Consider the following 12,415-nt stretch of genomic DNA (forward strand, 5'->3'; position numbering starts at 1 on the left):
ATTTAGGCTATGGAGCAAATACAGTCTCTTCTGGGTCCTCTCAGCCCATTTCTCCTGGTTCAGTTTAGTGATGTGCTGTCACCGACGTTAATCACTCTCCGTTGTCTTCTGAAGACCAGTGTCAGAAGTCCGTTATAGCCCTTGCTAGTTCTAACATACTAACGTCAAGGAGCTGTCATTAAAATATCGAGGGAGAAAGCTTTACAATTTGTGTGTATTAGTCTAAGCTTTGTGTAGCATAATTAACAGCTATATACAATAAGATAGGCAACAGAAATTCTGTGAGTTTCTTCTTCAAATTTGCCTAGAGATAAACATTTTATTCAGCTTTTCATATAGTGTTTCCCAAAACCTGTGGCACAAAATGTTTCCTTCCAAAGTGTACTTAACTTAGAGGATGTTTTCTGCTCTGTTCAGAGTTACAAATGTTTTTCTTGATTTTGTTTTGCTATAATTAAGTATCAGCTTTTTATGCTCTGTCTTGCACACAAATAGTAACATTACTACTGAGCATAGCAATTTTCAATAAATTGGCAACTTCACATAGAATTTCTTAGGCTAAAGTGATTTGTGAGGAGCTGTGTGGACTTCAGTTTGCTTTCCTTTGGCAAACCATAAATATCATAGACATAAGATACTTCAAATCAGGAAAGCATCTAACAATTATTTTACTATATTGTTATATTGTTAATGGACCTTTTAGTTAGATGGTTTAGCTGGAATTGCCTTTCAGTGTCATTCCCTTTGAAGATGAAGACTGTATATAATATATAAAATAAAAATCCTATTGTCCTTTTAAGTGGAAGAACATAGTCTTTTGAAGAAACAATCTTAACTGCAGTGGGTGGCGTGTTTCTGGCAGGAGGATACAGACTGTATTTTACTGTTCCTCGTTATCAAGGTGATTTGTCAGTTTGGGCCTTTTCACTTCAAGGCTATCCCTCTAGATATATTTACTTTTTTGTATGTATCAAGTAAACTTTTAGTTGTTGTTCTTTGCATGTCCTCTTCCTCCCCCGCTTCCCTTCACTGAGATGTCTTGACCAAAGGCTGTATCTGTGACTTTTTGAGACAGATGATACATGCTAATTTAGAGATGTGACAATGTAAGTGTGCTGCTCTGTGTTGCACTCAGATGAACATCAATTCCTTGGTTATTTGGTAATTTTTGGATAGAACCTAAAAATGCACCCATTTATAAAAGTGTGATATATAACCTTTATGTAGCACTTTACATTTTCAGAGTGACATACAAATCAATCTGATAAAAAGACTCATCTACTTGATACACTGAGTAAATGCTAATAGTCATTTTGTATTCTGTATTACTGTGGAAACTGTGTAAGTACTGATGACAGTTTATGTAATTTCTTTTCACAACAGAGTGCAGTAAGTATGACTTGTTTGCAGTGCTGATTTTGATGCATGCTAAATTTTAACTTTCTTGTCTAGAGCTATGCAAGTGTTGTAATCTCTGATTGATAATTGTGGTTGGTGTGAGGGGCAGAATTTGATGTGGCTGCATAAAAGTTTGGTGATCAACTATGATTTTATTTTACTTAAGCCAAAATGATCAAAATAATTTGTGCTATCTCAATATTTTCTAATCTGCTTGTGTGTTCCTAATCTTATCTTAGCAACCAGATCCTAAGTTCAAATATTTCAATGATTGCAGTTGCCCTTAGTCATAAAAATTCCATCATCATAACTTGAACTTCACAGGTATTGTATAGCAGGTTTATTTAATATTGTAAAAAGGCATAGCAGTTTATGATGCAAATTTTCAAGATAGCTAAATAATCAAAATGTTGTCTTGATGACTAGTAATAAAAAAGTACAAAAAATAAAATCAAGCACCAAAGGCCAAAGGAAAACACCAGTAGTGGATATTCAAGATTATGCTTGGTTGCAGTTATTTCTGTGATACATGTATTGAATTCTTTACGCTGTTAATGAGTCTAATAAGCACCAGAGAAAAACAGTGAAGCTGCTGTTCTCTTTTTGTTTGAAAATGCCATTTTAAACAGATCCTCAAAACTGAGGACCTGGACTCTAAACTGCACTCGTTTAACCTTAAGGCAATGAGAGGATCAGCAACAGCTTTAATGTGAAATCCTACCCTGTCGAAGTTAACTGTAAAACTTAGTTGACTTTTGCGAGTGAGGGTTCGCCCTGGGGCGTCTAGGAGCTCGCTGTGGCCGTAGTATCGGATCCTGCGGCGCGTTGCTGCAGGCATGGCTGCGGCAGCGCCTTGCCGGTGACGGCTGTGCGGCGCGGCGCGATGCCTGCAGCAGCCGCAGCTCCTGCCGGGGCCGCTGCAGTTAAATGTGCTCTTCTGGCTGCTGTCGCTGGCACTGCCCGTCTCGCTTTCCCTGTTTCCACTCAATCCTCCAGGAGGCTCTTCTGCAGTTTGCTACACATGTGCTTGCTCCCTAACCTAGTTTTATATGGAATTACCCCATTTAAAGTTTTTTGGTCGACAAAGTTTTTCTAATTCCCACCATTTTAGGGGGCAATTACATGAGCAATTTTTTGGCAGGGAGGAAACTATGCTGACCTCTGGAGCCAATAATCTCTTAACCCCTGGGCTCAGCTGCAACCAGAATAGCAGTTTGGGCCTCAGTCTGTAGAGGAATTGGATACATTATTTGATAGTGTGATTCTAGTCAGAAAAGAGGTAGTGCTGCTGTCATAATTTTATTTATCAGAATTTACAGGAGACCATATTTTGCATATGAGGATAGATAGTGCAGGCAAAACTTCATTCCCTGACAGCACAAGGATCCATATGATTTTTCCCAAGCAACTGATACAGAGGCATCATAAATAAAAACTCTATCAGTTTGTGGTCTCTTCCATGAAGAAAGGCATAGGGAAGGATTTGGTCTAAAATTTCCAAACTAATCTATTTCTCAATAAAACATTACTCAGACCATCACATCTCAAGACTAGAAGGAGTAGTTAGTAGAACAGCTTGTCAGCTTTCAGCTGCTGCAGGAGCTTACTCCAGGTTAATCCCAGTGTGTCTGCACAACAGCCAAATACAAACATCTTTTATCTGACAGGACAACAGCTTTGAGCAATTCATTATCAACTACTGTAATGAGAAGTTGCAGCAGATCTTCATTGAACTTACCCTCAAAGAAGAGCAGGAGGAATACATCCGAGAGGTAATACTTAAATCAATCTTTCATTATCTGCTCCTTCCCACTGTCAGAATTATGCATGCTTGCACTTCTTTTCAGGGAACAAAGTCACGTTTGAAAGTGGGCCTGCCATGGAACATGTGCTTGTAGCTCTGCATAATAGTTAAATTAAGCAAAGGAAGTTATATTTGGTTTTGTTTCATGTTACGATTTCTGTGGGCATAAAACAGACCAAACTTTCATTTAGATGTAGTGTTGGCAATGATGAATGATAATTCATCATCGTTAGCAGGGGCTAATGAATTTATTAGAAGACTAGAATTCCTTTCTGGCATTAGCACTGTTGTGGTACAGGGTGTGTTTTGGGTGACACAGTAGTATCTGGGACCCACTCCAAAAATCTCTGCAACTCATCTCCTTTCAAAAAGGAAGTAGGTGGATGAAATGGCATCACGAAAAATGAAAGTAACTCAAAACAAGAGTTTTGTTTTTTTCTTCCCGTCAGGTCCCAAAGTGAGCTGTATGAGTTTTAAGGGTAAATTTTAAGATATGTTTTGGAGCCCAAACTCTGGTGTTTGATGTTGTTCTGTGAGTGAACTTCAAGCTCAAGTGCTAATAAATTTTAGTAGTACTCCCATGATATACCGAGCTTGGACAAAATATCGGTTCACCAACGTAGATACCGGCACACGTTTTCTCTGCTCAGGTTGGATGGAACCATTTTGCTGTGTAAACATTTTTGAAAGTTGAATAAAGCTCCTGCCTTGTAATCTGATGGATAAAGCTTTGGCATGTCTTTTTTCTTATTGCATTCATTTGTGAAACTCTTGAAATATAACTACTGCAATTCGTTTATTGAATTATGTATCTCAGACAATCTGAAGAACTGAATTATAAGATGTTACTTTAGATTGCGAATTAAGAATGAAATTAACTTTTTTTTTCTTTTCCAGTTCTTTATCCTACCTCTATTATCTCTAGTTGCATTGGCATTTCATCTTAACAATTTTCTTGCTGATATTTGGAAAAAATTAAGATATTAGGAATATCTGAACACTAGCCAGACTCTACATTTTTCAGATGGTCTCATCTAAATTTAGCCTTTTCTTCCTCCTGTTCAAAAAAACCCAAGAGCGTAGAAATTTTGATCTCAGATGCTTGTATCGAAATGGACTTTATTTACTTATAAACACTGAGAGTGTACACAAGGCCTGACTGACCCAAGGCCTTGCAGGATCAAGCTTTGGCTCTTTTCCAGCCAAGTGCATGGGAAGTTGACACCGATTGGGGAATGGAATGGGAAGCAGAATTGGCAGCTGCTCAAGGGCATTCATGTTGCGCCGATAATCTTAGTAAGAGATGATTGCATTTTTTTCCTTAATAAATAAAATATTGGTAAGCATATAGAAATAAGTTCTAAAATAGCATCTTAGTTAACTGGAATGTAGTTTAAATTGCCTAGAGAAAAAGTGCCTTCAACTGTTTTTCTGTTAATGATTTCTTTATTTTCTTGTAGGGGATTGAATGGACTCACATTGAGTATTTCAACAATGCTATCATCTGTGACCTAATAGAAAATGTAAGTTATATTCAGGTATCTTCATGATTAGCTTTTAATGCATGTATTGAATTTAGCTATAAAATCTGCGCTCACCCTCAGTGCAGTGATAGCACTTTGCTTTTATAAAACAAGCCACTCTATATTAACTGTCCTATTTTGTGTGTTAGGAGCTTTTTCTAACTGAAAAAATAAGGGTTTTTGGGTGTAGCTATATGCTGTTATTCTGTTTTACAAACATTCAACAGCACCTATAGAGGAAAAAAAAAGAAAAAAGAAATGTTCATGTTTTGTGCTATTTTCATTAGAAGATATCATATGGTGTATTGCAAATAGGATTTCTTTTTATATGGAACCAGAGAACTCAATGGCTTGTTCACTGAATGCTTCAGATACAGCAAGTACTTGCACCTAATAAGGATTATGGACTAATACAGACTTAATATGACAAGAAAGATAAAATTCTTTATCAGCTAAAGCAGAACTGTTTTTAACCATTAATATAAAATGTATTCTAGCTTTACCCATAATCTAACTACTTTCTTCTGGAATTGAAATTTTTACAGTCTGACTAAATGACATGAAATAGCAAAAGGAAAAAGTCATAGAATTCACATCTTAGAAGCAATCTTTCATAAAACACAAGTGCTGGAAATATGCTGAAAATGGGAAAAGAGAACTGGCTAAACTTTGCAATGGTTTGAAAAACATGTTTCTAGATAGCAGAAGTCAGTTAAACAGGAGAGAGCTCTCAGTTGTATGTGTTGATGTACATGTGCTGAAAGCAAATGTTAAAACTGCAGATGTCTTGTTTTTAAACTTCAGAACCAGACTGGAATTCTGGCCATGCTTGATGAAGAGTGCCTGAGACCGGGAACTGTTACTGATGAAACCTTTCTAGAAAAACTGAACCAAGTCTGTGCCACTCATCAGCATTTTGAGAGCAGGATGAGCAAATGCTCGCGTTTCCTCAATGACACCTCCTTGCCGCACAGCTGCTTCCGGATTCAGCATTATGCTGGCAAGGTACTTAGCAGAGCAGCGAGTTCATGTGTCTTGGTGCATTCTGTTCCACAGGTGAAGTCAAGGTTTGGTACAGTGCTGAGGTGCATCGTCCATTAAATAATGTTGCAGTAATAGAGTAGAATTGTCTGAGTCAATAATTGGTCAGAAAATGCAGAGGAGCCCTGATCTTTTCAGTCTTAAATCTGAAATATATAATTCTGACTGGAAATCTTTGAGAGCTCATGCAGCACTCATTGAAGTGAAGAGCAGTAATCTTTTCAGCACAGCAGAATCATGTACTATGTGCTTTGATGGTAAAATATTTGTAGTGCTAGGTCTCTAAAAACAAACATGCTGTTTAGAATGATAAGAAAAAAATCACACACATTAGAAGGCAAGATATTTTGAAAAACATGTTCTTTGTCACTAAAGTAGTTAAAGTCCTTAGTTATTGAGATGAGAATGTGGAGTTTATATTTTCCTAGGACTGTGTAATTCATCCCTAGTTTTGGATCCTTTTACAGTATTGTAAATTTTCATGTAGCTTGACAGTTTTCTCATTCAATTATATTTGCATATGAAAGTGATGGTGCTGGAAGTGTCAAACGTTCCAATTACCCCTTGAGGTAGCCATATAGTAGCACTATGTTATACATTTGCTGCTGAGACTTTGTAATTAGATATAAACCATCAGAGACTAATGTTTAGATCCTTCTTTGGTAGTCAGAATTCAAGATGAATTGAAATATCTAAGTGCTCTGAAAAAGTTTGCAAACAGGCTTTTAGAGCCAGTGAGGGTCTTCAGTTGTTCCTGGCATTCACTGACTCAGCAGAGCGGTCAGTGAATTCTTACTATTTTGGAATTGTTTTTCTATCCTTACTTGAAAACATTTTGATCTGGTGACTGGAGAACAGAAGTTTGACTTCTATTATGAAATATGAGTAAGTTCATATGAATATTTTTTTCAGTGGCGACATTTCCCATACCTGTCAGAGACAGAATTGTATATTCTAAATAGAAATGTCACTTGCTGTAGCATAACAAAAACAGCTATCTCAGTTTGATTCAATATTCTGTCCATGTAATACATATTTACACAGAAATATTTGTGAAATCATGAAGCTGAAGACTGTATTATCAGCCAGATGATTTGTCAAAATTAATCAAATTAAATTCCCTCCATTCAAAAATTAAAAAGAAAAAGCAGTAGCATTCTTGGAGATCTCAAAGCTTCTCTGGAAGCTTCTTGTGTCTCCAGCTGCCTGTCAGACCTCTGCATACATGTTTATTGTCATTGGACTGTGTTCCTAGCAAGTCCTTTTAAATACCAGTCTCCTGAGGATTGCATAGATGACGACTTGTTGCTTGGAGCTCAGAAGTTTCACAGGTGATACTTAATGTCTTGCTTAGTTAGATCAATAATGTAGGCATTAGTATTTTGAAGGGAAATGGTATTTTTGCTGTTGTGAGTTAAAAACGGAGAAAATACTTTGTTAACCAAAGAAAAATTGTTTCACGGTATAGGCAAGAGGGTGATGTGTTAAAGTTATCAGAGGGAAAAAAAATTGTCTTTCAGATACTGGCATTGATCAACAGAAGAAGCTATTAGCAGTATGAGAAATTGTATTTTTCGCAGGAAGGATATTGATATTCATAACAAAAAATCTATCAGATATAAAATGCAAACTGAAACATTTTTTTTTCTTTAATAGTGGGAAAGAAGAAGAAATCCTTTTTTTGGTAAAACGTAGAACCAGCCAATATTATAGTCCAAAATATGCTCTGATGAGACTCTTCTTTGTTGTTTAGGTTATGTACCAGGTAGAAGGATTTGTTGACAAAAACAATGATCTTCTGTACCGTGACCTCTCCCAGGCCATGTGGAAGGCCAGTCACTCTCTTATTAAAGCCTTGTTCCCAGAAGGAAACCCTGCCAAGATCAATCTAAAGAGACCTCCAACAGCAGGTTCACAATTCAAGGCTTCTGTTGCTACCCTGATGAAAAATCTTCAGACAAAAAATCCAAACTACATTAGGTAAATTAGTCTGTGGAAAAGCTTTGGTGAATCAGTGTTTGGATTAAATGAAATATGATCATTGTGAAATCAGAAAGGATGCTTATGAAGAAGCACAAGGGATAATAAATATCTTCTTAATAATTGGTGTAAATTCAGTTTGCTGGATATTGGCTGAAAATTGTTACTATCTCCTGTCATATATAGTCTGCTGTGTATAATATGCTGGTGATACTTTTTTTTAGTCTCACTGTCTGTCTGAATTGACATTATTGAGACATCTCACATTTTTGACGTGTCTGGATTAAAAAAAAATGTAAAAACGCATTGTTCAGAAAGTGCAACTGCTTCCCACAGCTTCCCAGGAGGGGAGCAGTTTTGGAGCACTGTGTGGTTGCTGCTCCCTGGGATATGATTATACCACTGCTCATACTGCAGCTCTTTTGAGACAAAAACACCTCATTGCAATGTCTGCCCTAGACAGAAGGCCATCTCTTCTTCCCTGTAATTTTAAAGATGTGAATGACCAGCTGCATTCTGGAAAAATGGGACAAAACATGGCCCAGACTGGCAAAACACAAAGCCAACAGAAAGCGAGCTGTATGTTTCTTAGTGATTGTAGGATGACGTATGTTTGTAAGGACATATGCATTGATTATGGTATATGAACAAATACATACATAGACATTACGTAATCATGACAGTGTGTTGCAGCCTTCCTTGTAAAGTTTTAAGAAATTAAAAATAGCTTACCTGTTCATGCCTCTTTTGTAGTTACTTAAGTAAATTAAAAATAATGAATATCCTAATATCCTATAGGATAAATTTATAGAAGTCTAAGCTTTAAACTCACGGTAATAGCTTTCATGTAGAGTACTGTCAAACAAATATCCTTGCAAGATCTTTCTTCTTTCACCTTCCAGGTGCATCAAACCCAATGACAAAAAGGCTGCCCATGTTTTCAATGATGCCCTAGTGTGCCACCAGATTCGGTACCTCGGTCTCCTGGAGAATGTCCGTGTCAGAAGGGCAGGTTATGCATTCAGGCAGGCTTATGAGCCTTGCCTAGAAAGGTACAAAATGCTTTGTAAGCAGACATGGCCCCATTGGAGAGGACCAGCCAGGTAAGAAAACATTAGTATTCTTACCTGTCACATCTCAATGAATAAAAATTACTATCTTTCACAGACTCTTATTTTTTTCTTTTTCTTTTTTTTTGTTATTTAATTAAAATTCAAGTATTTATAAAGTAAATTAATGAGTAATTCAATGTGGCTGAAGTGTTTTACTTCTGTTGCATCACCTAGCAGTTGTGCCAGACTTTCAATGCATTTCATTTTAGGTCATTGAAACCTACACTTTCCAGTGGTCTTTTCAGTTCCCTGGCAAAGGAGGTGATTTTAGTGATGAGCTTATCTAGTGAAGGAGGTTTACATGTGAGCAATGAAAGCATGTTGTTCCTAAAATACATTGTAGCCTTCACTGATTTGGGCCTGAGAGAGAGACTGAAGTGGAATGAAAATGGCTAGGTAGTCTGGAATGATCAGAAGGACACTTATCTTTAATAACCAACTTTCTGAGTATAGTAGCATCCATTCCTTTGAAGACAGTCATGTAATCTTCCTCTGACCTATAAAATAATTTTAGATAAAAATTGCTGAAGAACTATGAGATAATACCTCTGACAAATCAGTTATATTAACTGTATAATTTTAAATTGCACAATATTAACAAGGATTGTATGTATTTTTATGAGTAACTTCCTGGTTAGGCAAACCTGCATTTCTTAATTCTTTTTACACATGCTCATTCATAAACATGATTTGAATTAGATTTCTAATTTCTTTCATAGTAGATTAATCTTTTTAGCTACAAGTTTTTAAGTTACCAAGATAATGGTAGAAGTGCAGAATTGAGAACTACAGCAAATCTTTCTTTCATGAAGGTCTTTCCATTTCCTCTCTTTTCTTTTTTGTAGGTATTTTAAAAGGCAGTTGGTAGAGCATAGAACATTAGCATTTGTCAAACTCGTCAGTTCACTCAGAGTAAGAGAAAAGTAGGCTGTTGCTGAGGCTGCTAAATGAAAATTGCTCCTTTTTCGTCAAATTATTTTGAATCTTTACAGTGATCATTCTTGCCTTTAGCTAAATAACCAGTGAGTAAATGAGCTAGATATTCAATCTTCTTATGCTAAGCACTACTTAAGAATTTAAGATGTGCTTTCATATACTTTCCATAAATTAAACTGTGACTGTGTAAACTAAGAAGTCTTAGAGCTGGGCTCATATTTGTTAAGCTCATTTTCTTCCTATTAGGGCTGGTGTAGAGGTACTGTTTAATGAATTGGAAATCCCTGAAGAAGAATTTTCCTTTGGTAGATCAAAGATATTCATCCGCAACCCAAGAACGGTAAGTGAAAAATGTCTTCCCTGCAAAATCAGGCCATCCTGTGTGAGGATAGCCTGCTATGAGCTATAGAATTCCCTAGCTGGTTACTACAGAATTTCTTAGATACAGTGCTTTGATATAGTAGTGTGGAATACAGCATTAAAAAAGGCACTGTTTAATGTTAGATCCATTAAAATTGGTATGAATCAGCACTAATGAAAATGAGAAGCAATCAAGACTATACAATAGTTGTCAGCCAGAGTTTAATGTAATCTGCATGCACTGATACATGGCACCGTATCTTTCTCAAATCCTACACGTGTATCTGCCTAGAGTTGTGGAGGTGAATAAACCAAATGGTGTCTGAAAGGAGACTTAAGTTAAGGAGAGATTTCTCCTAAAATGTTTATATTATTAATTAAAATATTTATTTATGCTTATGCCTATATTTTTGTGGTCTTTTCTCCCCTGCTATTTTTCTCCTAACATAAAACAAAAATATACACCCAGCTCTTCAAATTAGAAGATATGAGAAAGCAGCGGTTGGAGGACTTGGCCACTCTAATTGAGAAGATTTATAGAGGTTGGAAGTGCCGCACACGCTTTTTATTAATGAAGAAAAGTCAGATTGTGATTGCTTCCTGGTACAGGAGATACGCAGTAAGATATTATCTTTACTAAATGGAGTTCTTTTTAATAAAAAGTTTTCATTTTCTTCCTTGGTACATACAAGAAGTGTTAAAAGAATTCATTTTAATGTTATTATTTAAGCACCAAAAACATGCACAAAAGAAAATTTAGTTTCTGTGGACCACTATTAAGTGTTTACTTTGTGTTCAAATGATTAAAAAGCTCACTAGAGTCATTTAGCTCTGGGAGGGTAGGATTTTGTGGCCCAGCTGGGGAGAGGCTCTTTCATTCAGCCTAAACTAAATGCAGTGCCATCTGGCATTCGTAGTGTTCTCAAAGCATAAGGTTAATGAGTGTATACATGTGTGATTCCGTGGAAGTCAGTTGTTTGTAAGCCTTTTTGTATTTTTGCCTTATTTAGAACCTTTGCATAGGAGACTCAAAAATGCTTGGAAGGATCCCAGGGATTTATTTTAATTATAGCTCATAAGAATCATAGTTCAGTAGTTCCTACTGATACAGTTCTAAAACAATTTCAACTCTCTGTAGTCTGGGTCTTCTGTGTTATTATGAATTGAACATTACTGACATTAGACTTTAATGTGTTTTCATCAGTTAGTGAAAAACATTGATTTACACGATAAACAAGATTTATTGATTTTAAGTTTTAAAAAAAATCTCAAATGTCTTAGATGTATTTCCTTACTATTGAAAGCTTTGTTTGCATATTATAAAAATTAATAAAACAACATGTGATAATGGAAAAAAGCACCTTTGTAAGGTGGAAGTTGCAGTATTGACAATTCCTGTTTTCCAGTTGATAGGCACTTCTGTGCATCATCTTAAAAGCCGTTAGAGTTTGGTTTGGTTGTTGGATTATCTTGGATAATTAGAGAAAAAATATGGATAATTAGGAAAAAGTGTCATTATTTACATCAGAGAATAAATGTTTTTACACTATAAAACTCGTCACTATGAATTTACATCAGAGAATAAATGTTTTTACACTATAAAACTCGTCACTATGAATTTATGTGATTGAATGCACAATGTTTCTTGAAACAGTAGTATTATAAAATTGCACTACAGGCATGTTTCTTCAGTTACTATCTCATGTGCTGTTAATGAATTAAAAATGGAGTTATTGCAGCTGTTTTGGAACATTGTTTGACATAAGATGAAAACAAGTATGTGACCAAATTTCACATTGTTGATTCCTTAGCTATAGAACTATATTGGTTCACAGGTAAAACATGGCAGCAATTTTCTTTGAATGCAGTCTGACGTTGTAGCAAGACCTTCGGAATTAATTATGGCTGAAGGTGAAGACAATTACTGAGCCTCCTCATGTGGACAGAGGACACCAGTGCCTCAAACCAGCATGACTTTTAGGCACTGTGTTTTCCAAGGTTTAATAAGGAATGTGCAGCCCTTGCGTGAGCAAAGCTTTTTGACAGCTCCTTGCCTTGAAGGCTTGGCTAAAGTATCTGCAGGCGCTTGCTTATCTGTTCCTTCACAAGGCATGGCCTGCATTGGTCATGGTATAAAATGGTTTCTTGACTTGATGTTAGCTAGAGGGGAGTCTTTCTAGCTCACTTACAGAGATGTTCTCTGTAACTGAGTGGTGGGTTGAGTGTTAAGCCTAAAAGCCATAGTGATAAGCCTATCAGCT

The 12,415-nt window shown here is 36.3% G+C and overlaps 1 protein-coding gene across 5 annotated transcripts in view; it reads left to right on the top strand.

The window, feature by feature from the left end:
• Nucleotides 1-12,415, top strand: part of MYO1B (myosin IB) — a 134,056-nt gene that overhangs the window by 99,116 nt on the left and 22,525 nt on the right. For all 5 annotated transcript variants that reach the window (XM_062578395.1, XM_062578394.1, XM_062578397.1 and 2 more), the window contains exons 14-20: nucleotides 3,066-3,170; nucleotides 4,663-4,725; nucleotides 5,530-5,730; nucleotides 7,520-7,746; nucleotides 8,649-8,849; nucleotides 10,041-10,134; nucleotides 10,624-10,773. In XM_062578395.1, coding sequence (XP_062434379.1) covers nucleotides 3,066-3,170; nucleotides 4,663-4,725; nucleotides 5,530-5,730; nucleotides 7,520-7,746; nucleotides 8,649-8,849; nucleotides 10,041-10,134; nucleotides 10,624-10,773 — 1,041 coding nt within the window. The remainder of the gene's footprint in view (nucleotides 1-3,065; nucleotides 3,171-4,662; nucleotides 4,726-5,529; nucleotides 5,731-7,519; nucleotides 7,747-8,648; nucleotides 8,850-10,040; nucleotides 10,135-10,623; nucleotides 10,774-12,415) is intronic.

This window comes from Rhea pennata, chromosome 6 (genome assembly GCF_028389875.1).
Source record: "Rhea pennata isolate bPtePen1 chromosome 6, bPtePen1.pri, whole genome shotgun sequence".
Lineage (NCBI taxonomy): Eukaryota > Metazoa > Chordata > Aves > Rheiformes > Rheidae > Rhea > Rhea pennata.